The sequence below is a fragment of the Lipotes vexillifer genome, unplaced genomic scaffold (genome assembly GCF_000442215.2).
Source record: "Lipotes vexillifer unplaced genomic scaffold, Lipotes_vexillifer_v1.1 scaffold534, whole genome shotgun sequence".
NCBI classification, from domain to species: domain Eukaryota; kingdom Metazoa; phylum Chordata; class Mammalia; order Artiodactyla; family Lipotidae; genus Lipotes; species Lipotes vexillifer.
The window spans coordinates 1,160,599-1,188,471 of record NW_006787833.1 but is presented as its reverse complement, the minus strand read 5'-3'; the positions used below and the strand labels follow the sequence as shown (position 1 = coordinate 1,188,471).

At 39.4% G+C, this 27,873-nt stretch overlaps 1 protein-coding gene across 1 annotated transcript in view; it reads left to right on the top strand.

Annotated features, from left to right (window-relative positions):
• Window positions 1-1,134: 1,134 nt before the first annotated feature.
• Window positions 1,135-27,873, top strand: part of PTER (phosphotriesterase related) — a 28,358-nt gene continuing 1,619 nt past the window's right edge. The window contains 2 exon segments of the mRNA XM_007460878.1: window positions 1,135-1,569; window positions 3,041-3,306. Coding sequence (XP_007460940.1) covers window positions 1,135-1,569; window positions 3,041-3,306 — 701 coding nt within the window.

Sequence of the window (27,873 nt, the reverse complement as noted above, 5' to 3'; positions counted from 1 at the left end):
AATGTGAGAGCTTCAAAAGATACTGTTTTACTCAGTTCCCAGCAGACTGTTTTCCACCGTCCGTCTGGGTGTGGCTGGTTGGTGCTCCAGTGGGATACTGTCTCTGGCCATGGTTTTGCCCTTGACTATGTACCTTCACCACTTGCAGGGTCGTCTTTTTTCTTTCCAAGCCAAATCCCTTCATTTAGGAAATGAAAAGCATTGGAATCGGGTCCTTGCTGTCACTGACAGAAACTTGGTGCACACTTAACTTGTGTCACAAATGAACGGAAACAGAGGATAAACAGAGAGAGGTATTTGCTCTTTTTAGAGACAACAGACTTCAGTTTCAGTAACTCACAGTCGCTCATTACGCCTAAGAATTTTTGCTTTTCAGTATTTTTGAAGTGTATTTCTGAGGTGTGCCCTAGGCAAAATAAAACATCTAGAATGGAGAGGTTTGTTTTTCTTTTCCATTATTAAACCTAGATGTAGTCCCTCCAGCTGTTTTGGGGGGAATAATCTGTGAAATCGTCATAGTCAGAGATTTCTGTCGTATTTCTCTTTATATATCCAATTTCTACATGGTGGACCTTCAAGGGAAATTTGTTCACGTGGATAGTGAATGAGTCATGGAATGATCAGTAGCTTCAGTAAATTTAATTTAGCTGAAAAATGACAAATGAAACAGTTCTGATACATGGCTGCTTCTGAGACAAGTTATTGATTATGAAGTTTTTTTTTTAATGGAGATTATTTTTGAATTATCCAAGGCAGCATAGCTATGACTAATGAGGTAAAATTAAGCAAAAGAAAAATGTGAACTGAATATCAAGAGATACTTCCAGTAGATGAGTTTGGGATTAAATCAGGCAGAGGAGTCCCAGTGGAAGTGGTTGGGGGACATTTAACGCCACGCATGTCACTTAGAGCTGCAGTGAACTTAAGCAATTTACAAGCAGCAGCCTCTGACTTTGGCAGGATGATAAGTGAGATCGTGTCTCTAGTCTCATTGATTCTCTCTCTTATACTGGTATACGTTCACAGCCTCACATCCCCTATGGACAGAATTTATGTGTGTGTTAAATTTTCTGATTACAGTTTTCTTTTCTCCAGAAAACACTCTTTTTAGAGCATCTCCTGGTCCCATCAGAAATGTCTTCCTTAAGTGGGAAAGTCCAAACTGTTCTGGGCCTTGCGGGGCCAAGCGAACTGGGCCGCATCCTGACCCACGAACACTTGACAATGACTTTTGACTGCTCTTACTACCCACCTCCTCCGTGCCGTGAAGTGATCTCCAATGAACCTATTACAATGAAAACTTTATTTTGGATCCAGAAAAACCCTTATTCCCATAGAGAGAATCTGCAGTTGAATCAGGACACGGAAGCCATCAAGGAAGAATTGTTGGATTTTAAAGCCAAAGGTGGAGGAGCTTTGGTGGAAAACACAACCACTAGGATCAGCTGAGATGTGCAGACCTTGAAGCGGATTTTGCAGAAGAGACTGGCGTCCACATCAACATCCGGAACTGGGTTTTATGTGGATGCAACTCACTCTTCAGAGACCAGAGCCATGTCAGTGGAGCAGGTAAAAAGCCCTAATTTCTTGGACAATATTTGCGTGTAAATTCAGAATCATCAGAGCTTCAGACCGTGGGTTATCCCTACGTGTCATCTACATTTGGAAATGTCACTAGCTCAGAGGCATGCTGTAGAAATTTGCTAGCTAGCAAAGGCATCTGTCAATGGGACCTAAATTAGGAACATTTCATTTCATAAAGAAAAAGCATCCAGGAAGGAGATCTTAATGCACTGGTCACCAGAAGACCCAATGGGTTAATACTTAGATTCATGTATATCACGGTGCGCAGTAGCGGTGGCACAGTCTGTGTGTAAACCTCAGTTTTCCATTAGAAGCTTCAGTTATGCAACCTCAATTTTCTTTCTGGATTTTATAATAACCAGCAATAAAAATTCACTGTCGGGTGAAACCTGGCAGGCAGAGACTCGGCACGGTTGCGAATATGTTTACTTCTCCTTTTACAAACCAGGAGGGGTAGAAGAAAATCCATTTTCCTGTTTTTGTCATAATATGATCTTAAGCAAGAATGGGTAGAAGGAAAAGTAAATCTTTCAGGGACAAAAAGCAAGGATAAGCCACGAAGCTTTTTTGTATGTGTGTGTGCTCTCCTTTTATATATACGTATGATATACATTTAGATGTGTGTTTACACATATATGTATATATTTATATGTATCTTCCATTGCCTGTTTCATAGGCATAGAATGTCAGCTGCAGTCTTTGCAAAGAGTCAGTTAATCTTTAAAATACTTAATATTTCAAAGTTTTATCTGCATTTTATTTCCAGTCAGGCCTTTCCCTTTTACACATTTATATTATTTGAAGACTATCCTGATATCAGGGATTACACATTCTTCTAACCACTCAATATAAGTATTATTGTGTGTGCTGTGAATTTGCTTTGCTGTATAGGATAAAGGACAGAATGAATAAGAGAAAATTAAAGAATTACTTGCTACAGTTGACATAGATTCAGAGGCAGTCTTTTTACATTCTGGATGCCCCTTAGGTTAAAATACAGATTTTTATCTCAATGAACGAATGTACAATGAATGTACTCTCATTAAGTCACTTTTTCCCCTGCAGCCTCCTAAAGCCATGAATTTCTTGGTAAATAATCACAGTAAGTTACTATGGACTCTTTGATTTAGAGTAACTTGTTTTTTTGATTAAAAATTTTTTTTTAACTTTATGTTGGAGTAGAGTTGATTAACAACATTGTGTTAGTTTCAGGTGTACAGCAAGGTGATTCAGTTGTACACATACATTTATCGATTCTTTTTCAAATTCTTTTACAGTAACTTGCTGAATTTGAGATTTGGTCAGTAAAATGCCTTTCTCATTGACCAATACTAACTGAATGAACGTTGGATACATTTTTAAAAGAATGAGTGACTGAATGACTAAATTCATTCACATACTGTGGTGACTCTATGTTGATAAAATCCAGTCTATCGATTTTCATTCTCTTCCTTAGCTTGCTGATGTCCTTGTTAATGAAATTCTCCATGGAGCTGATGGAACCAGTGTCAAGTGTGACATTATTGGGGAAACTGGTTGCTCCTGGCCTCTGACTGAGAGTGAAAGAAAGGTTCTACAGGCAATAGCTCACGCTCAGGCTCAGCTTGGCTGTCCTGTTATTATTCACCCGGGAAGGAATCGAAGTGCATCATTTCAGATTATCCGAGTGCTGCAGGAAGCTGGAGCAGACACCTCCAAAACAGTTATGTCACACCTTGATAGGTAAGCAGACCATCTACCAATTAGTGCGAACCATCACAAGATTCATGAATGATCAAATAAATAAAATCATCAGATCAATAAAGCACTAGAAAAAAACTACTAACTACTTGGAAGATAGTATTTATAAAGTTTTACCATAGACGTTAATAAAAAATCACCAATGCCATTTTTGTGTCCCTACCCTGTGTCAGTATCCTAGGTATTTTGCATAAGGCATCTCTTTTCATTTACTTAATCCTTCATAATGCTTCACAGTTGGTGTCCCCACTTTGTCTCAGGGTGTGATGTCACAGTTGGTGCTAATTTCACATGCTCAGTATTTGCCAGTAGTTAAGAGTGATAAATTTATCTGCAAATATAAAGGGAAGGGATGGCTTTCACCCCGAGAATAAACACACATAGAAATGTTGAGGTGTGTTGTTGTGACTGGTGGTTTGAATCATGTTAATTTTGGAAAATGCACGGCTAAAAAAATAATAGTAATATGTATATTATTTGTTTGGTGGTATTATGTCTTAGTTTCTTATGGCTTCTGTAACGAATTATAAGAAACTGGGAGGCCTCAAACAATAGAAATGTATTCTCTGACAGCTCTGGAGGCCAGAAGTCTGGAATCAAGGTGTTGGCAGGGCTGCACTTCCTCCAGGGATCTACAGGAGGAGGGAGGGTCCCTTGCCTCTTCTAGTGTCTGGTTGTTCCAGGCTTTCCTTGGCTTGTAGCCTAACTTCAATTTCTCCTGTCTTCACATGGCCTCCTTCTGCTTGTCTGTGTCTCCTCTTTTGCTTCTTATGAGGACACTTGTCATTAGACTTAGTGCCCACCCAGATCATCCAGAATGATCTCATCTCAAGATCCTTAACGCAATTGTGTCTGCAAAGACTCTTTTTCCAAATAGGGTCACTTTCAGAGATTCAGAGGGCTGGAACATGGACATGTCTTTCTGAGGTCCACCACTCAACCCCCTCATATTGTATTAGACCCGTAGGGCTCAGGAAAATAACTGACTATATAAACAGACGTTGGCGCTTCCCTGGTGGCGCAGTGGTTGGGAGTCCGCCTGCCGATGCAGGGGATGCGGGTTCGTGCCCTGGTCCGGGAAGATCCCACATGCCGCGGAGCGGCTGGGCCCGTGAGCCATGGCCGCTGAGTCTGCGCGTCCAGAACCTATGCTCCGCAACGGGAGAGGCCACAGCAGTGAGAGGCCCACATACAGCAAAAAAAAAAAAAAAAAAAAAAAAAAAACAGACGTTGGCTGCAGTTATTTGTATGAAGAAGCCTAACAATGCTGCAAAGGCTAGACATGGGCCTTTACATTGAATTGATGAAAGAATTAACACAGTACCGATGAGACTGATAATACGTTACAATTAATTCTATCTTGCAAAGTGGAATACCGCCATATTAGCAGACTGATAAATCCTGATCATCAGACCTGACAGTCTGTTATTTAATAAACGAATGCTCCTACAGAATGTATTGGTAAAATGCTTCATCTTAATAAAAATACTATAAAATCCTGTGCAGAAAAAAAAATAAAACATATTATAATTGTGGCAGAACAAAGAAGCCAGTGTTAACGGGGAACCTGAGGGACCTCAGGGTAAAGGCAGTTGTCCTGGCAGCTGCGTTGCTATTGAGATCAATACTTGGCTATCTTCAGAAATCTTCTGGTTGTACTGATAAAACAGAGGGATGTTTCTGGATACTGGTCACAGAGGTAGTGCATCGCAGTGTGAAGAATAGAATCTTTGGACCCAGAGACATGTGCTTTTAAATCTTGCCTCTACCATTTGCTATGCAATCTTGGGTAGCTTCATTTGAATTTAAAATAATGTATTTGATAATATACTTTTGTATGATATGGAATATATGTAGCACCTTTAATCAATAAGGATGATTTTTGATTCTTTTTAAACAGTGTGAAGTATATCAGGCATACAAAAGAGTATAGATAATATATATTTTAAGAATTTTAAAATATTTATTAAGTTCTTGAAAACATTGCATTCTGCTGTTATTATGTAAATCCTCTCTATATGCCCCTTAGACTACAGTTGTTAATCGTGGTGTTCAAATATTCTATATTTCTACTGATTTTTTGACTGCTTGATCTATTGGTTACTATGAGAAGTATGTTAAAATCTCTCATGGTGGATTTTTAGTTTCTGATTGTACATATTTCAGTTTTCGCTTCATGTATTTTGAAGCTATGTTATCACATGCATACAAATTATTATATCTTCCTGATGAATTGAAACTTATATCAACATTTATGGAGCTGCTTTATCTCGCAGTGTAAGTACTAGTGTTTTATTTTATTTTATTTTATTTTAAATAAATTTATTCTATTTATTTTTGGCTGCGTTGGGTCTTCATTGCTGCACGTGAGCTTTCTCTAGTTGCGGTGAGCGGGGGCTACTCTTCGTTGAGGTGCGCGGGCTTCTCATTGCGGTGGCTTCTCTTCTTGCAGAGCGAGGACTCTAGGCACGTGAGCTTCAGTAGTTTGGCACACAGGCTCAGCAGTTGTGGCTCGCGGGCTCTAGAGCACAGGCTCAGTAGCTGTGGCACACAGGCTTAGTTGCTCCGCGGCATGTGGGATATTCCCGGACCAGGGCTCAAACCCGTGTCCCCTGTATTGGCAGGTGCATTCTTAACCACTGCACCAGCAGGGAAGCCCAGTACTAGTGTTTTAAAAGCTGTTTTATCTGATGTTAATGTGACTGTACCAGTCTTCTTGTGTTTGTCTTTATAATTTACATGTGTCTTGTATAAAAAGCATATGGCTGGGTTTGGAGTTTTACCCAGTCATTCTCTTTTGTTATATGCTAAATTCAGTTTATTTGCATTGACTATGTTTACTGATATGCTTATTTCATTTTTATTGTCATAGTTATTGTTAAAATTGCTTGATTTCTTTTTATTGGTTTTTTTTTTTCACCTCCATATTCTATTTTTCCTCTTTACTTCTCTGGAAGGTATGTGTATGATTTATATCCTATTAGTAGTTACAGTAGAAAACTTAACATGTATATTTAACACATCAAATTTAAACATTTTAAAATATAGTAAACAGGGCTTCCCTGGTGGCCCGGTGGTTGAGAGTCCGCCTGCCGATGCAGGGGACACGGGTTCGTGCCCCGGTCCGGGAGGATCCCACATGCCGTGGAGCGGCTCGGCCCGTGAGCCATGGCCGCTGAGCCTGCGCGTCCGGAGCCTGTGCTCCGCAATGAGAGGCGCCACAGGGGTGAGAGGCCCGCGTACCACACACACACACACACACACACACACACACACACACAAATTTAGTAACAATTTTACCTTCCTTCCTTCCTAGTAATACAAGAACTTTAGAAACCTCAGTTACTCACCATCTAAGTCATAGGCTACATTTTCCAGGATGTGGGGTCTACCTGATTTTTTTTTTTTGGTCACACTGCATGGCTTGTGGGATCCTAGTTCCTCGACCCGGGACCGAACCCAGGCCCTTGGCAGTGAAAGCATGGAGTCCTAACCACTGGACCACCAGGGAATTCCCTACTTGATTTTTTTTAATCCCAGTGATAAGAGGTTATTTTATTATTAAAAAACATGGTTAATGTAGATTTAGATTAACTTTTTTGCTTTTTCTTCTTGGCTTATCATTTCCTCTTACATCTCAGACCTTTATCCTTAAATTATTACTTATTTCCTGAGGTACATCATTTGAAGTTCCTTTACTGAGGGTCTGTTTTGGTAATAAATGCTTAGATTTCATGTGTCTGCAAATGCATTTATTCCTTCATTCATAAGAGATCATTTAATATAATAGATAATTTATAATAGTGAATTAGAATAGATAATTCTATTTAAAAGTTATTCTTTCCAAGCCCTTTCCATTTTTATCTGACATGTATTATTGCTGTTATATCAGCTCAAAGTAATTGTGCTTCCTTTGAAGTAACCTGTCTTTTTTTTTTTCTGATGACTTTTAGCATCTTTTTCTCTGGTATTCTGTATTTTCCCTACGATCTATCTCAGTGTGAATTTCTTTTTTATTTTGTATGCTTGGAATTCCTCAGTAGAAGGGTATTTTTCATTGTTTCTGGAAAATCTCAGCCATTGTCTCTTCAAATATTGCTTCACCCATATTTCCAGATTATTTACATTGTACACTGTAAGTTGATATAGGTAGGATCTTAATACCTGCACTTCATACTTCCATCCATTTGCATCTTTGAGCTGTAATTTCTTCAGTTCCATCTTGCTATTTACTCCTTCTCTCTCCAGTAGAATCAATCTGCTGCTTAGTCTATCGATTTGGTGTATAATATTAAGAACTATAGTTTTTTTTTTTTTCTTCTGTAAGTTCTATTTGGTTACTTTTCAAATCTCCTTGGTTAATTTTGATAATTTCTTTTTCCTTCAACATGCTTACAGCTTCATCTTTAAAAAAAAAATTAAGCATACAATGTTAACCTTGCACTTAATAAATCTAATTCTCACTGTCTTTTCATTCTGAGTGTATAGTTTGTTGGTTCTTCTGGCCCTCATTCATTATTTCCTTGTAAAATATTACTGTGATCTTAGATTCTTTGGAAATTATTACAAATCCTGGGTTGGAGGGTCTTTTCCTGGCCTTTTGTTTGTTTGCTATGTTTGTTTCTTATAGGCAGTCAGGGGGCATTACCAACCTGAGACTACTTTAAATTTTTAAAAATTAAAAGACAATTTTTACTGTGGTAAAATACACATAACATAAAATTTACCATCTTAGCCATTTTGAAATGTCAAGTTTGGTTGTGTTCAGTACATTCATGTTGTTGGGCAACTGATATCTAGAACTCTCTTCATTTGCACAACTGAAACTCTATAGCCGTTGAACATCAATTCCCCATCCCCCCACCCCTGGCCCATGGCAACCGCCATTCGATTGTCTGTCTCTACGAATGTGACGACGGGTACCTCATACAAGTGGAATCATACCGTATTTATCTTTTTGTGACTGTTTAAGCATTTGAGGGTTTTAGAACCACACAGGTGCTATGAATTCTGGCCCCTAAACTCAGTAAGTGCAGGTTTGTGGTTATAGATTCTCATGGAAGACTTTTTTCCCAACTGCCTCCCCTCCACTAGAAGACAAGACTGAGGAAGACATATAATCTCCAAAGACTCCTTCTGTGGGCCAGATTTGCACTGAGTCCACCCACATGGGTGTTGTTTTGGGTGACAGGAGTACTCCCTTCATGTGCTGGCAGAGGCTACGTCTCTGATTTATTTCTATTCAGCCCCAGTTCTTTCTCACTTCGTCCTTTAAAACCCCCCAGGCATCAAAAAAACAAACAACCCAGTTACAAAATGGGCGGAAGACCTGAATAGACATTTTTCCAAAGAAGACATACAGATGGTCATGAAAAGATGCTCAGTATTGTTAATCATCAGGAAAATGCAAATTAAGACCACAATGAAATCTCACCTCACACCTGTCAGAATGGCCACCATCAAAAAGAACACAAATAGCAAATGTTGGTGAGGGTGTGGAGAAAACGGATCCCTTGTGGACTGTTGGCGGGAGTGTAAGTCGGTTCAGTCATGTGGAAAACAGTGCGGAGGTTTCTCAAAAAACTAAAAATAGAACTAGTATATGACGCGGCAATTTCACTCCTAGATATATATCCAAAAAAGCCAAAAACACTGATTCGAAAAGATACGTGCACCGCAATGTTCACAGAAGCATCATTTACAATTGCCGAGATACGGAAGCAACCTAAGTGCCCATCAACAGATAAATGGATAAAGAAGATGTGATGTCCAGACCTACTAGAGAATGGACTTGAGGACACAGGGAGGGGGAAGGGTAAGCTGTGACAAAGCGAGAAAGTGGCATGGACATACATACACTACCAAATGTAAAACAGATAGCTAGTGGGAAGCAGCCGCATAGCACAGGGAGATCAGCTCGGTGCTTTGTGACCACCTGGAGGGGTGGGATAGGGAGGGTGGGAGGGACACGCAAGAGGGAGGGGATATGGGGACATATGTGTATGTATAACTGAGTCACTTTGTTATAAAGCAGAAAGTAACACACCACTGTAAAGCAATTATACTCCAATAAAGATGTAAAAAAAAAAATTAAAAAAAAAGAAGATGTGATGTCTATAAACAATGGAATACTACTCAACTGTAAAAAAGAATGAAATTTTGCCATTTGCAACAACATGGATAGATTTGGAGGGTATTATGCTAATGAAATAGACAGAGAAAGACAAATACTGTATGATATCAGTTATATGTGGAACCTAAAAAATACAACAAACTAGTGAATGTAACAAAAGAGGAAAGAGACTCACAGATACAGAAAAACTAGTGGTTACCAGTGAGGAGAGGGAGGGGGGAGGGGCAAGATAGCAGAAGGGGATTAAGAGGTACAAACCTACTATGTATAAAATAAATAAGCCACAAGGATATATTGTACAACACAGGGAATATAGTCAGTATTTTATAATAACTAAAAATGGAATATAAGCTTTAAAAATTGTGAATCACTATGTTGTATATCAGAAACTGACATAATATTGTACATCAATCATACCTCAATAAAAAAAAAAAAAACAGGCAAACGGCTGCTCTAGGTCACCCCTTACTCCTTATTTTCTCCGCTGTCTCTTTTGTTTCTGCCCCCTGAACAAGTCCTTTACTTTCCTACCAGCTTAGCCAGGCATTTAAAAATATGATATTTTGTCCCCTTTCATTTTATTTATTATTTTACATGTACTATGTTGGCAAGGTATCCTGTGAACGTTCAGCCTGCCCTACTGCTTGAACTGGCTCATACTAATTCTTAAAGAAGAATCTTTCTAACTCCATTTGTTTATACTTAGACATGTAGGTAAGTGAGAAAATGAGGCCTGGCATTAATAGAACATAACCTTTCATTGAAAATTGTGAAATAAACGTTAACTTCTACAACAGTAGGGCCTCCTTGTTCATAAAATCAAACTCTACGTGTGTGTGTGTGTGTGTGTGTGTGTTTACTCCTGCTCATAAAAGAAGGGGATTAAGAGGTACAAACCTACTATGTATAAAATAAATAAGCCACAAGGATATATTGTACAACACAGGGAATATAGTCAGTATTTTATAATAACTAAAAATGGAATATAAGCTTTAAAAATTGTGAATCACTATGTTGTATATCAGAAACTGACATAATATTGTACATCAATCATACCTCAAAAAAAAAAAAAAAAACAGGCAAACGGCTGCTCTAGGTCACCCCTTACTCCTTATTTTCTCCGCTGTCTCTTTTGTTTCTGCCCCCTGAACAAGTCCTTTACTTTCCTACCAGCTTAGCCAGGCATTTAAAAATATGATATTTTGTCCCCTTTCATTTTATTTATTATTTTACATGTACTATGTTGGCAAGGTATCCTGTGATCGTTCAGCCTGCCCTACTGCTTGAACTGGCTCATACTAATTCTTAAAGAAGAATCTTTCTAACTCCATTTGTTTATACTTAGACATGTAGGTAAGTGAGAAAATGAGGCCTGGCATTAATAGAACATAACCTTTCATTGAAAATTGTGAAATAAACGTTAACTTCTACAACAGTAGGACCTCCTTGTTCATAAAATCAAACTCTACGTGTGTGTGTGTGTGTGTGTGTGTGTTTACTCCTTGCTCATAAAATCAAACAACATGTATAGGTACATAAAATGTATATACACATATGTATATGTATTTTCTTTTAAACAATAAAGCTACAGTATCTGAGATTCATTGGCTGCCATTTCAATGCCTCCTTTTAAAATGGCACAGGACGGAATGGAGAGCTTGAACTGACATCAGACAAACTCAGAGCATCCTAGAAAATCCTGAGACCAATTCTAGAACAGCCACCCATTCTGTCCCTATATTATGGATTATTCAGGGTTCCAGGCCTGAAATACTATACCTAGAAGTATGAACATTTCAGAGGACAGGCACCTAGGGAAAATGGCCTTAGAAAAAGGAGTGCATTTGGAAAAACAAACCCAATAAAGTAACAGGAAAAAAAATTCAGGGAGGCAGAGGCAGGCAACTTTAGCTTTTTGATGTGCGTGTTCACAGCAAGACAGTTGCCAGGCTGGCGTTTGACTAGGTCAGCCTTTCACAGACTCTCTGAGGTCTGCTGGGCCACACACACAATCTGACCTGTACTGAAAGGGCAAGGACTTCAGCTTCTATAATGGGGACAGATCACAAAAGAACATGTATTTCATGCAACAAAATGCACATACAACACACAAAAAGAAGAGCATCCTGAAAACAAGGCCTCCCGGAAAACAACAGGAATTTTTAGGCTTGAAAGAGAAGGTTCTGAACCCACAGGCTGCTGTGACTGTGGGTAGCAAGGTAAGATGCTGGCTCTGTCCTGAAACTCTTTTTAGGACACTGGGCTTTCTAGCCGGACTGCCGCTCAGCCTTGACTACCTGGAAAACTGGTCATTCATCCCCCTAAAGGTAGGATTTCTATCATTTGAGAATACAAAATAAAATATCTCCAGGTGTCCACAATCCATTGATGCAATTAAATTTTTTTAAAGTTTTTCTAATCTTTTTTGTTTTAATTTAATTATTTGGTTGCACTGGGTCTTAGTTGTGACAGGTGGGCTCCTTAGTTGCACCTCCAGGGCTCCTGAGTTGTGGCATGTGAACTCTCAGTTGCGGCGTGAATGTGGGGTCTGGTTTCCTGACCAGGGATTGGACCCAGGTCCCCTGCACTGGGAGCATGGAGTCTTATCCACTGCGCCACCAGGGAAGTACCAACAATTAAATATTTTTAAAGATATATAAATCTTCACTAGCATTCATAATAAGGCATTTTACCTTAAAATAGATGCACACACACATAAAACGACAACAACAAAACTGCTATATGCCTATCCAAAAGAAGCAGCTGAGACCCTGAGAGGGAAGAGTTAACAAATGGCCAGCACCTTAGGACACCTCTGAACCACACTGTTGTCATGTGACCACTTGTGACCTGCTTCAGGTCATTTGCCTGGAGAGAACAGCCTGACAAGATAAATCTGCTTCTGTGTCTGGGCCCCTCCCCTAACCATCTGTTCTCTTTAAGAAATACAGGCCTGTGGAAGTGCCTGTGGACTGCGGTGGATGTAACCCTGGGGAACATTGTAGGGGGCTGCCCTTGACAGTTACAGCCGCCCAAAGTCAACATTTGTCGAAAAATAACACCAGCACTTACGTGTTCCCGTTTGGGCTTTTAATCCACAAAGGCTTTATGCCTTTTAATCACGTATTAAAACTTGACTACCTGTTAAAACTCTAGCCACATTTCCAGGTGGCATATAATCACAGCACTGCCTCTGCCCCTGGTTTGATACAGGGTATATGGGATTGAAGAATATAACGCACGGAGAGTCTTTTTGCCATCCGCCTCCAAGGAATTTTCTCTGCAATGTACTATAGAGTAGCTGTAGGTATTTTTATGACAGCAAAATTCTGTCATCACCAAGGCAAGTTGGGTAGAGCAACATGGCTGGAAGGTATTTGGGTACTAACTATTTACTGATCAAACTCGGAGCCACTGGGACGGCCAAAGACAGGTGCTATGCCTCAGTCTTTCTTCTGCTTATCGATTTAACAAACCAAAGGGCTTTCATGGAAATCCAGGGCCTAGAGTTTGATTCGAGGCACAATGACAATTAAGTGCAGGAACATAGCACATCTCTCTCTCTGAAAATTTCTCCCTGTGGAAAGTAGAGGAATTTGACCCAAGGGTTTCTGAAAGAGGAGAAAGGCAGATTGCAGTGGATGGGCTCTTTACCCCTGATTATTCAGGCCAGATTCGTCCACCTCCTTAAAGGACACAATTTAGATACATTTTTTTTCATGCTCTTAATTAGATAAAGTAAGTGAGTGGAAAATCACTTCATTTATTCATTCATTCAACAAATATTTGTTAAGTGCCTAATTACCATATACCTGACACTAGGATGTAGCAGGGGACAAGACCCATTTTCTGTCTTCAACATGCTTACTTCCTTATAATTATGGTGACTTAACCTTAAGGGTGTCTTTGTAAAGGCACCAAAAAATAATCATCTGGTATCCTTCGAACTGTACAGTTTTAATTCCTGTGAATATTAGTGAATTAATGTGAAACCATCCAAAAACAATTCCAGGCAAAAGTTTGGCAAACTGAAAACTGACCAAAATATTTGTATATATTTAAATAGCATGGAGGTACTTTAAAAAAAAAAAAAAAAAAAAAAAAGAACAATTGGAATGTTTTGCACATGAAATGGTTTATAACACTTAGAATCCTCTGCGTACGGTGCTGTATTTCTTAACAGTTTATTGTTAGGATCGTGTGTATGCGTGCATTATGTGCAAAATGCACAGTATGTGGTGAGAGGAATGAGTATGCCTTGTAGAGTATATACTTTGTACATGTTATATATAGTAAAGACAACTTACTTAGTCATATCAGCTCAGATCCAGCTACGGAGTGAGAAATTAAAGACATTAATTCAGGCAACAAAGTAGGGGCCTGATAAGCACATGAGAATTGTTAAGAGAAAATATTTACTAATAACACTGCCCTTTTTTCATTTCCTAATATCCACTGACATTTCTTCTGTTACCCGTACGGCATGAGACAGGAAAATATAAAAAAAACTAGATGTTTTTAAACATACAATCATGGCTACTGGTATAGAATTAGGTATGACTGTAGCTAAATTTTACATAAAAATCTACACTGCAACCCACAGAATGGGAGAAAATATTTGCAAATGAATCGACAGACAAGGGATTAATTTACAAAATACACAAACAGCTCATGATCAATATCAAAAACCAACCCAATCAAATATCAAAAAAACCCAATCAAAAAATGGGTGAAAGATCTAAACAGACATTTCTTCAAAGAAGACTTACAGGTAGCCAAGAGGCACATGAAAAGATGCTCAACATCACTAATTATTAGAGAAATGCAAATCAAAACTACAATGAGGTATCACCTCACAATGGTCAGAATAGCCATCATCAAAATGTCTACAAACAATAAATGCTGGAGAGGGTGTGGAGAAAAGGGAACCCTCTTGCACTGTTGGTGGGAATGGAAATTGATAACAACCGTTATGCAGAACAGTATGGACGTTCCTTAAAAAACTAAAAATAGAGCTACCATATGATCCAGCAATCCCACTTTGGGCATATATCCAGAGAAAATCATAATTCAGAAAGATAACATGCACTCCAATGTTCAGTGCAGCACTATTCACAATAGCCAGGACACAGAAGCAACCTAAATGCCCATCGACAGAAGAATGGATAAAGAAGATGTGGTACATATATACAATGGAATATTACTCAGCCATAGAAAGAATGAAATAATGCCACTTGTCGCAACATGGATGGACCTAGAGACTGTCATACTGAGTGAAGTAAGTCAGACAGAGAAAGACAAATACCATATGATATCACTTATATGTGGAATCTAAAAAAATGTACAAATGAACTTATTTACAAAACAGAAATAGAGTCACAAATGTGAAAAACAAACTTGTGGTTATGGGGGGAAGGGGGAGAGGAATAAATTGGGAGATTGGGATCGACATATACACACTACTGTATATAAAATAGATAACTAATACTATAGCACAGGGAACTCTACTCAGTGCTCTATAATGACCTATATGGGAAAAGAATCTAAAAACGAGTGGATATACGTATATGTATAACTGATTCACTTTGCTGTACGGCAGAAACCAACACAACATTGTAAATCAATTATACTCCAATAAAAATATATTTTTTTAAAGTCTACATCGGTTTGTAGAGCGCACTCAGTGACAAAGAAACACAAACCTTGAACACATTTCTGTGTGATGTCATGTGGTGACATTGGCCACAGCTATTCTTTCATGAATGCAGTGCCTATTCTATGTCTGCCTGGGACAATGGAGAAAGAGGGAGTGCTGGGGTCACAGTGTCTGATTCTATTTCTGACACCAGCACTTACTTGCTAAGTGACCGTCAGCGAGTCATTTAAGCCTCCAGTCTTTTGCTCACCTGTCAAAAGGCGTTAAGAAAAATTATTTTTTAACCCTTGATGTGTTAGGCAAATTTCCCCGATTATCGTTTATCATGGTTTTCCGTTCATTGCAAAACTTATTTTAAAAGAAATAGAAAATCCAGGCAAATACTGGACAAACTGAAATGGAGCAAAACTACTTAATATACCTAAAAGTGCCGAATAAAATGCAATTAAGTTATGCTGGTAATTGGTATGTGTAGAGTATCCTAAATCGCACTCTTTAACAAAGACACTGGGGCGAGTCGGCCCAATGACAAGAGCAAGCCAAGGCACTAGTCCTGTATTCTCTCTGATACACTATACCCACCAAAAGCTTCCACAAGTAATTTTTTTCTTCTAGAGACATTTTTCATGACACTGACACCATTCCCGTGAAATGTGACATTATAACAAAAAGGATTTGCCATGTCTATGAGATTTATCTTCACGCTCCTCAATACCATCACTCCTTGAACTGTGTATCGCTTACATGAAAAACGCAACCTCTTTTGTGCTCTGTGGTAGCTGGAAAGTTCATATGGTAAAAAGCTCTTCCTAGGGTGGATAAACTGTGAAATCCATTTTAAAATGAGGTTTTAATTACATTTCGCAATTCAGAGCCAACTTCTGGTTTTGGTGTAATTTAAACAAGAGTTTTTTTCTCTTGCAGCCATCTGTTCCTTTTCCTCAAGCCTACACTTATGTCATAATATTGAAAATGTGACGTCATTCCCTCCTATGACATCATTAAACATCTCTGTACGATAAAGACCCAAGAAGAGAAATGAATCACGTGGGAGGAAGACGCCTGTTCAAATATAGATAATGAGGAATATGGAAAATAAATACATTGCAATCGGAATTATTTTTCTATTGCTTTTCATTCCCAGTTACTCTCTACAGTTGAAAAGACTGTTCCATAAAAGTAATGCTTTATCACAAAAAAATCCTCTAAAAAAGACAAAAGAATCTTTAAAATACCTACATATATGGGAATAAACTAGTATATTAATGTGACTGCACCATCTGAATTGATGGTTTTGAGTTTGTGTGAAACCAGAGTTCCTGGTAAATATTTAAATGAAATAATAAATTATACTTTCTAGCCATAGACGATGTTTAGGCCGTACATTAAAAACTTACTTCATTCTATTCAGTTTCTATTTTTGACATTAAAAAATAAATTCATTGAAATTCATCAATTAAGAATTTTTCAGATTTTGTAGGTAAGTTGCAACTGCCGTTAATAGTATAGAAATATACGTAGTGTCTTAAAATTATATTAACATTGAATTTATTAGGTTATAGTAATTTATATATTAATTTCTTTTAAACATTGTATTACAACTATTTTAAAAGTTATTTTAGGTTGTTACATCGACAATTCTAGGTGAGTTTAATAGTTCTTTTAAGTAGTTGTTGAAGAATTCTCATAAAATTATAAAGAATCCCACGTGACACTATCTGTACAAATACTCATTGGTTTTAAATTAAGAACTTCAGTGAAGAGGGAGCCAGGATTTTTTTGGAGTTCTTTTGTGGTAAACAGTTTTTATAATAATCAGTCATTGAAGTTAAACATTGTTTTAAATAAATCGGTTATATATAAGCATCTCCTTATTATCGTATTTTTAAGTTAAAAAAAAATTTTTTTAAATCACTTGGTCAGTTCATAAGTTTTGGCACTGAAGATATTCTGTGCTTCTGTATGTGTCAGGCCCTGACCTAGTCCAGTCTCAAAATACAGCGACACTCACAGCGCTCACCCTCCAGGCCCTGGAATTCACAGACTGGAGTAGCTGATGAATTCCAACAAAGTCACTGCACAGTATAATGGAAAGTGCACTAGCCTAGGAGTTCCTGGAAGTCCTGGGTTCTTGATCACTTAAAAGACCCAAGCTTTAGTTTCTTCATTTCTGCAATCACGTTAATATGCAGCATCAGTATTTCACCAGTTCATTATGAGTTGCAGAACCTGCCCTTTCCATGCTCGTGGTAGCATTTAATGATGCCAACATCTAATGAACTGCCCGTGCCAGGCCCTTGATTCTCCTTCTACACTTCTGTCACTATGAGGACCGTGTCCCACTGCTTACTCTTCCTTCTTGCCCTATTCTGGTCAATGACAGTATTATTCACCCAGATGTTCGTCTAAAGTCCCCTCCCCTCTGCGGCCCCACATGTTAAAACCTGTCTACCACACTAAGATCTCCAAATACAGCCCCTCTGATCTATTCCTCACTTAATTCAGGCCTTCATTGTCACCTGAACTACTGTAATTGTCTCCAAACAGGAACCACCCCCTTAACTTTGCTCCCTAATCTAGCCTCCAAATTGCCATCATTTGGATCTTTGCAAACACAAATCCGATTACATTCCCCCACCCTGATTTACGATCCTTCAGTGGTTCTGTGTCACCTTCAGCACAAAATCCAAACATCTTGGTCATCTGGTCCCCACCCATCTCTCCATCTCATCTCCCACCCTCTCTAGTGCATAGGCAGAATCTGGGCTAAAGCCACACTGCCCGTGACTTTGAGTAACCAATTTCCAACCTAGTCCGTCTGGTGGAAATACCCTATTCTCTGATCTACTAGGCAGAGTCTTTCTTCAATATACAACTCATCAGAGATTTTGTTCTCTATGAAGCTTTTCCTGGATGAGCCAAGCAGTGTTTGATATCCCCTTCTTTGTGTCAACCCAGTTCCCAGTAGTACTTTCTTAGACTTGGTAAGGTCTGAAAAGCCATTATGTGTTTCCATGTCTCTTTTCCCTAATAGACACTGATCTTCTTGAAGGATGAGACCCTGTATTGTTTGTCTTTTTTTCCCCAGCTCATACTTCATAGTAAGTAGATGGTCAACAATTTCTTATTAGATGGATGGGTGGGTGGGTGGGTGGGTGGATGGATGGATGGATAGATGCGTCTCCCCTCATGCACTTTAGCTCTGATAAATTACAGCCTTATCTTCTAGAAATGACAAGCTCTTTTACCTCTCAATAGGTGTTCTTCTGGATTAAACATCCGTCACCGGACACTTAAACCCCACCAACCTACATCTGAATAGTTTTCTTCAAGACTCAACTCAAAGGAGTCACCTCTTTCATTATTCTTTCATAATACTTGGTATGTATTTGTACTATAAAAAGCTTTCAACACATTTAATTTTAATTATTAATTTAAATATCTATCTCCTTCCCTAGACTTTCATTTCTTTGAGACAGCAGCTTAAATTTCTTATTCATAGGAGTATCCCCAGCACAAAGGCTAGCATGGGGTAGGTGATAGCACAAGACAGTAAATGTCGGCTGAATTAATTCATGAAGGTGTGCTTGAATGTATGAGATGAAATCATGTATTTGCGAGTATTTTGAAACTGTAAAAACCCAAGACAAATGTTAGGTAATGTCATCATCTTGATTACACCACGTGTTATATCCCTTCCTCTGCTTCTTAGTTCTTGCTTCCCAGAGAGTGCAAAGCTCCTTGTCTAAATTATCTCTTCACACAGACTTCCTTGTTCCCACTCAGAGTGCATTTTGACATTAAACTACACCCCTCAGCTCTTGGATCAGATCTAGAATATAAAGAGGTTTGAAAAACAGAATCAACTGTCTTGCGTTTTAATACTGGCCTTAAAACATGTATGTACGTGATAACCATATTCTGAAAATGAAGATAGCCAAATGGCAACAGAGAACCATTTTCTTAGTTAATAGCAATATATTTGTCATAAATATAAGCCCGTTCCTTACATAGAGAGAATCGGTTTACTGGTTGAAGAGCAAAAGTGTCAAACATGCAACAAAAGAAATGATATAGTATGAATAACAAGAACAAATACTTGATTCAAACACCTCATCTTCCTCTTGGGAAATCTCAGGATATTTTACAAATGACATTGCAATCAACTTCATTCACCTGGAAGAAGGGACTTTCTCCAGTGTGCAATGCAGTAGCTCTTCTGCATCTCAAAGTCACCTCATTGACTATTTAGGGCAAGAGGTGAAAGATATACACCTTAAAGGCTGGGGAAGACTGGAATAAGAGAGAATATAATTATTCATGGATATAGAATATGGAATGAGGAAAACTGGCTGCCGTTGACACCTTCGCTCTTATAAGAAGTGCTATGAGATCACTGAGGGGCAGGACCTCCGTTTAATCCTCTTCTGACAGACGTCAAGCAGAGTACATTTTCCCCTGGTACCATTTTGACATCTGGGGTCAATCCTTTCTCCAAGTGCAAAAAAAGTCACATGCATAAATGCAACTTCAGTAGCACCTTGACAATCCCTGGAAGTCGTCCAGCTGAATGTCAGTTTACTGTAGTTAAGTCACCTTGTTAGACATTCACGGTGCTAGGTGAGATGCTTTTGTGATGGGGTATATTTCTCCACAGTTAAGTGCTGACGTAAGGAATGGAGCAGCTGAGGTGGGTGAATGCTGTCATCACAAAAGGGGCAGCAGGGTCTAAGAACATGGCTTCTGAAGATGAACGCAATTTGCATTTATTCACCACCTCCTCATTTGGGAAGTTGAGACTTACAAGCTTTTCTGAGACTTAGTTTTCTCATCTATAAAATGGGGATGATCGTACTTTTCTCATGTAGTTTTTGTAAAGATTAAATGAGAAAAAGGGCCTTTTTTTTTTGCCTGAGGATTATTGTTTTATTTTCTTGCTTCACCTATTTCTCCATCCTACCACCTCATTAATATCTAATACCAAACTCATTTTATTTTCAGGGCTGTCTTCTGAAAAGTATGTCTGATCATTGACCTACTTTTTCCCATGGATTTTATACTATGTTTCCTCCTTCAACAGGGAGAATTTAAGTGCACTCATATCTTAGTTGCCTTCACACTAATGTTCAGTTATCTAGGGTGTGTCACATCATCAAATGTCACTAACAATAATAATATGTATGTATGTATGTATGTACATACATATATGTATGTGTATATATGTATATGTATGTGTGTGTATGTATATTTATCCTGGCTTTTTAATGACAGCAAATTTGTCTGCCTCCTTTTTAAACAGCATTCTCCTGATGGTCAAAACATCAGCTTAATTGCTTCTTTTCTGAAATCTTCTCACCTACATATGACTGTGAAATTTTTAAGAGTGTTTTACAGAGGGACCATTTCCCTCAAAGACACACTCCTTTCTATGTGCTGTTCTACAGGGTAAGAATTCGGATTACATTTGAAACTTCCATGTGTAGATGAATCTTACTGAACATGTTCGTCTTCCTCTAGAAAGTGATACCTGCCTATGGTGCCATTCTTCCGATAACATTTCCAATACAGGCAGGATTTATATATAATTGACATCTGGAGATCTAGATGCCTACGTTCCCCAGCCCTCTCTGAGATGAGGTTTTTGGAAGACCACATCCATGAAGATCACTCAGGGCCTCGTGGGCCACTCTTAAGGCCCTGGCTTTTTCTCGGAGGGCAATGGGGAGCTATTGGTGCGCTGTGAGCAGAGGAGAGACCTGATCTGACTCAGGTGTGTAGATAGATTTTGGTTGCTGTATTGGAATAGACTGTAACAGAGCAAAGGTAGAGAAGTAGGGAGAGTACTTGGGAATCTGTTGTAGGGATCCTGCAAGAGAAGATGGTGTTTTGGACCAGGAGGGTAGCAGGGGAGGTGGTGACATATTTGGATTCTGGTCCTATTTTGAAAGTCAAACCAAAAGTCTATCTTGATGGGCTAGATGTAGAGTGATTCAGAGGAAGAAAGAGGAGAAAGCTCCAAGATTTTTGGCCTGAGCACTGGATGAATGGAGTTGCCATCAACTTAGTTGGAGCAGCTGGTTTGGGGCAGGACATGAGGGGTTTAGTTCAAGGCATGTTAAGCTTGAGTTGCCTATTAGACATCCAAGTAGAGACGGCAAGCAATTAGGCGTGCAAGTCTGAACTTCAGGAGAGAGGACCTCATTATAGAAGACCCTTAATATGTGCCACGTAGTATTTGTAAGAGGCTTACAGCAACATAAGGCTCCTAGTAAGAAAGGAAGCAATGGTCACAATTAATATAGTTCCTTCTTCTCCTCTGACCATATTATTAGAAATATCCAGAATACCTGTAATGGTCAAATCCTGTCTATTATATGTCGTTATGCTTTGAGCTACTGATTGAAGACCTCCACAAACTAAGCCTTTCTTACTTTTTTGGATAACTTCCATTTTTCAAGTGCAGTTTTTGAGGGTACTGCGGGGAGGGAACTACATTTCCAAATAAAAATTAAAAAACACAATGTGCACACAAAGTCAATGTAATTCTGGAAAATGCCCTTTGAGGATAAAATATGTAGCACTGGGACTTCCCTAGTAGTGCAGTGGTTAAGAATCACCTGCCAATGCAGGGGACACGGGTTCGATCCCTCGTCCGGGAAGATCCCACATGCCGCGGAGCAGCTAAGCCCGTGCGCCACAACTCCTGAGCCTGCGCTCTAGAGCCCACGAGCCACAACTACTGAAGCCTGCGCACCCTAGAGCCCGTGCTCTGCAGCAAAGAGAAGCCACCGCAATGAGAAGCCCGCGCACCTCAACGAAGAGTAGCCCCCGCTCGCCACAACTAGAGAAAGCCCGCGCGCAGCAGGGAAGACCCAACACAGACAAAAATAATAAAAAATTTTAGAAAAGGAAAAAAATACTAAACTTATCTCTTCCCCCTTATGTTATTTTAATTGTGTATATTTCATTTTTAAGCATGGTTCTTTGGGGAAAACAGAATATGTTTACTATAGTAAAACACATATTCTTTTAGCCTAGTAATTTTGGAAGCAAAAATGGTCTCCATGGTAAGAAGATAGAAAAGGAGTGGTATTAATAGAAGGTAGCACAGAGCTAATGTGCATTTTATAGCATAAAGGAAAGACGTTTTTAGCCTCCCTGCCTAAAACAACATCGTGAACTCTAAGTTACGCTGAATTGGTGAACAGAATAAAAAGGAGCCAGCTACGATATGATGGCTGAGTGAAAGTCAAGACCAACTCTCCGGCAGCAGCCCAGGACAGCAGAGTCCTCTCACACTCGGACACAGAGGCTTAATTGGTCCTCCTAGGGTTTGGAAAAGAAGCTTTGAAAATACTTGTGACCTCTTAGAAGCAGATTTATAGACATACAATAGTGCTTTAATCCTTGCATCCTGGCATTGCCAAAGTAATAGGATATCAGAATGGATAAAACCCTAATAAGACAAGGATTATCTGATGTTGCAACTCTTCCCCAAGCCCATTTTGGATCCCAAACAATCACTTCCTTCCTCTAGGTCCTTAACTCCCTTCACACAATGTTTAATGAGGTGTATTTTTTCCTTTACATTTTTTCCATATCGCCTCCTGGTAGGATTTTTTCTTTCTTTCTTTCTTTCCTACTTCTCTCTGTGCTTGAATCTCTACGATGGCATTTTGGGAGTTAATTTTAGGCATCCTTTTTACTTGTTCGAGCCTCAATTTCTTGAGATAATCTACTCGTTCCAGGCTCAACTATTCTGTCTGTAGCCTGCACTCATCCTATATTTTTCTCCTTTTCCCATTCATTTACATAGTCTTACAAAGAGTGATATTTTTACTATGATCTCTACTGAAGTGAGAAGATAGCCATAAAATTATCATAAAATAATAAATTCTGTTTAAAAAATAAACACACCAGAACATAAATATCTGTAGGAGTATTGCCCCTCCTTTTTTTAAAAAAAAAAAATTGCAACGATATTCACATATGCTTTGGAATTAATTTTAGAACAGTTTTATGATCTTCACAAGAAAATCGCCCTGTTACCTTACCTTGGCTTCCTGTTTTATCCAGATCAGTATTACTCACCTAATTCTCCAGTCCTGATGCCAAATTTCCTCTGATAGTTTCCACAGTTCACAGCAGTCCCACTAAGGATTTTCAAAGGAATATGGAGCATATCCTGAAGACAATTCTGAAAAAGAATTACAAAATTGTTTTGGAGATGGCAGCATAATTAAAATGTCTATAGTTCCCAAGTCCTTGAGATGGGAAAACTCCCTTTTGAATGGGAATTTTCCCTAATTTCTGGTAACAAATTGAACTATTTTATAATCACATCATCAAAGCCAACTCAAAAGTTCTTTTACTTGATTTCAACTACATTCCAGTACATAGTGTGCTTAAAACTTTGAATCTGTATATGTGAAAAATATGCTCTTGTTTTTTTGTTTGCTTTTGGCCACACCACGTGGCATGTGGGATCTTAGTTCCCCGACCGACCAGGGATCAAATTGGCGTCCCTGCATTTGGAAGCTTGGAGTCTTAACCCCTGGGATCTTGAGAATATCGTGTTGCTATCTGGTGGGGCCCTGGGATAAGGGTGTGAAGCTCAGGACAGAGACTTGGACATAAATCTAGACATTGTTGGCTTGCATGTGACAGTTGGAAGCATGGGAATGAATGAGATCACTCAGAGAAGAGAATGAGGACAGAGCCCTGGTGACCACCAACACTTAAGGGATGAACTCAGGAACAGACCCTCAGAGACAGGTTGCGAAAATTTCAAAGCATTAGGAATAACAGGGAAACGCATTTTTATGAAAGTTGTCGGAGAAGAATCCTTAAAGCAGAAGGGCTCGAACACTTGTAATAGGCGGCAGATATCAAGTGAGATAAAGACTGAAAAGTATCCATTGGATTTCACAATCAGGAAGTTGTTTGTTTTTTTTATTTTTAGTTTTGGCTGTGTTGGGTCTTCGTTGCTGCACACGGGCTTTCTCTAGGTGCTGCGAGCGGGGGCTACTCTTTGTTGCGGTGCACGGGCTTCTCACTGCGGTGGCTTCTCTTGTTGCGGAGCACAGGCTCTAGGCACGCAGGCTTCAGTAGTTGTGGCGCACGGGCTTAGTTGCTCCGCGGCATGTGGGATCTTCCTGGACCAGGGCTCGAACCCGTGTCCCCTGCATTGGTAGATGGATTCTTAATCACTGCGCCACCATGGAAGCCCAGGAAGTTTTTATTTCAGTCAATAAGTGCAGTCTTGGCAGAAAAGGCTTGAGGAACGAGTAGAAGGTGACAAAGAGGACAGAGGCTACTCTTTCAAGAAGCTTGATAGTAAAGGGAAGCAGGGCTGGAGAGCTGGAGCTAGAAGTCCAGACAGGACCAAAGGAAGGTTTTGTTAGGAGACAGGGAGAATGAATCCAGGGAAGTGGTACCTAATCTACAGGGTTATTATAGAACTTATATGAAATAAAATATGCAGTTTTTAGCTGAGTGTCTGGGATAGACTATGGAAGTGGTCAGTCAATGTTAACCGAAAAAAAATCTGGACAGGTAAGAGATATAGAGGAAGGCTCCTAAGGAGACAAAGAGATGGAATCTGGGCAGCAAATAGGAAGTTGGTTGAAAGGAGGTATACTTTCTTCATGGAAATGAGAGCAGGTAAGGCAGGTAATGGAGTGAGTGCAGAACAGTGTTTTGGTGAGAGGAACAGGAAACTGAGGACAGATGGTCCCGTGTGATCTCTAGGGCGCCTGTGAAGGAAACATGGTCATCTCCTGAGAAGGAAGGAATGGATTCAGGGCAGGACCTTGTAGATGAGGATAAAGGCTTGGAGTGGATGGTGAATGAATGAGAGAGATACCGTTGTGTGGAAGACCCAGTGGAGGCCAGAGATCATGACTGCATGACTGTCTATTGGCACCAATGTCCATGATTTGGTGATTATTTTCCTAAAACATGTTTTGTGTCTTGGTAGTAGGACCAAAGAAATTTTGTGAGTAGAAGACGGAGACAGAGAGCTTGAGGGTTGGGATTCTGTCTGAAAAACGTGGCTGATATTGGGGGGACCACGGAGGGGTTGAGGTGAGGGTCACGAGGTCCAAGCTGGAAGGAAGAAAGTGTAGAGAGAGATGGAGAGATGTCCAGGAATAACACAGCAGGGGAAAATCCCTGGATGCTTGAAGCAAATGGGTGAATACAGATAGTGGAATAAGGTGAGCGAAAAAGTAGAAGGATGGAACTCCTGGTCAGAGTGGGAAAAGGAAGGTTGAGTGGAAGTCGCTCTCCATGGCAACACGGAGCAGAACAGGGTTCTGACTGTAGAAAACTGGTTGGAATGGGAGTAAAAGCCAAACTGGAGCAGAGAAGTGATGTCCAGAAACTGTGAGGCTCAAGCAGCAGGAGTTGAACACATGTGCATTGGGTTTGATGGGGAGGTCTTGAGCCAGTGGCCACAGCTGAGACAGCCTTAGGGTCTTTCCCCCGGGAAGTCTATCTTTACATGCATGCCTTCTACTGTCCCTGTGTACTGGTACACCTCCTTGATGAGCTGATTAACAGTAAAACAGCCTTCAAGGTTAATATCATCAGAGAGAGTTGATTGATGTTACAGTAGTTTTGTATATAAATATGGAGACACTCAGCTCTACATGAGCAAACTGCTTTGACTGTTCTGACCAGAATCGCTAGGGCTTTTTTTTTTTTTTTTCTACTACTCAAACCAGTTCTTTGATGAACAGATTTATTGGTTTGTTTGTCTGTTTTGTTTTATGATTTTAATTTCCTCGCCCAGGAGTACCACTCAATACAGGCAAACAGGTTTCCTAAGAGTCCTACTAGCTTGGACCATACTCAGAGGTGAATATTCTCTGGAATTTAAAATGGGGTGCTGTGTAGACCTTTCTCATCTTTCATGACCTCAAAACCATGATTTCCTGATGAATGCCCTCAACACACGTTTTACAATTCATCTTGGAAATAGGAAGTTTGCTCCCAGGACGTGCTTTGTTTCTCTAAAGCCCGTTTATGGCAGTGAGCTGTATCTTCTCCACGCCTATGCTTTCCATGACACTCCTAGACCTGGAATAAAAGAGGGAATCTGCAGAGGGAGGTCTATGGCGATATGAGCTTTCACTGAGCTAAATGTAAACATTCTAGATGTATGGAAATATATCAGAAAGTATATATATGTGCATGTGTGTTTGTGTATATCTATGTATCTGTGTATGTAGGCCTCCTTAATCTTTGTAAATTAAAACCACGCATTAAGTCCCTGGACTCAAGTACAGCTCACGGTAATTACTAAATGACTTTTGGGTTGTGTGTGTATCCCCTTGTCCCTACCTCCTGGGCACCTGATTTTCATCATTCATCAGCAGTCCTTCTCTGAGCCTCAGTAATCTCAAAGCTTTGAAGTGCAAGAACAGAGAAGCACGCTTCTGCCTACCTCTGGTTTTCAGCACCAGAAATTCTGTGTCTAACACCTGTTTTCAATCTTATGCTCCATTTCTCAATCTTATTATATCTCTGCCTTTTCACACTTTGTAGTCTCTCTCTAATATTTGTTTGCAAAACACTAACTCATTTGTATTTCTATAATTACTGTGATTTTTTTGTCTTCTCATCTGTATCGGTTCCTTCCTCTGGCGGTCTCTCTCTAAATACTGTTCTTTTACACAATGGCGCAGCATGTGAGACGATCTCTTATTTTAGGAGTGACCAGGCAGTTTTCCTGACAGTCAGGATATAATTATGTTTCTAGAGCCAGAACATTCTCTTTCTCATGAGATAACTAGTCTCCAGATTCTTGACTTAATGAGTTCTAAGGGTTCCCATTTTGAAATGAGTATCTTTCCATAGTACTGCGCAATTCAGTGGCTTTGTGCTTCAGGATATGACACAGGCCTCTTACAGGAATTTGTTTACACAAATGTGCCTCTGTAGTAATAAGATATCTCTTTTTCTCAGACGAGGAGAAGAGACAAAAATGTTGAGAAATGCTCAGAAAATATACAGGGGAAAGTGTACCCTAAAATTTCCCGTAAGGTGATACTCTCTTTCAGTTGCGGATCAAGGTTTGTCACACTAAGTTTCAGCACTGTGCATGCATCTGTCAAATCTTTCTCTTTTTTCATAAACGATCATATAACTGCCTTAGATAATTCCCTTAAAGAGAGTTCGTTCCAAAGTAACTTCAGATCAGGACTTTTGGACATTATACAAATTTTAAAGAGGCAGATAATGCCCTACCCCTATATAGGGGTAGGTAGGGATATAGGGAATTCAGAGGTAGGGGATTAAGAGGTATAAATTATTATTTATGAAATAAGCTACAAGGATATATTGTACAACATAGGGAATATAGCCAATATTTTATAATAACTATAAATGGAGTATAACCTTTAAAAATTGTGAATCACTATACTGTGCACGTGTAACATATACTATTGTACATCAGCTATACCTCAATAAAAATAAAGAAAGAAAGAAGCAAATAATGATGGTGGCACAGCTAGCACTCCAAGTACTCTTAGGACACACATGAGGTATGTGTGATGTGAATGCAGATTTCTAGACAAAACACCCAGGTTGGCTCTTTTCTGGCATTCCTTTGGCCTGCAAACATAAGATCTAATCTTTAAGTATAATTTCTTTTAAAATGTATGTTCTCAGAGGGCAAGGCTTTGTGCTCGAGTTTTTTGATGTAGTGGCCCACATTTTGCTTGCTGTAGTAGTTATTAAATATGACTCATGCACT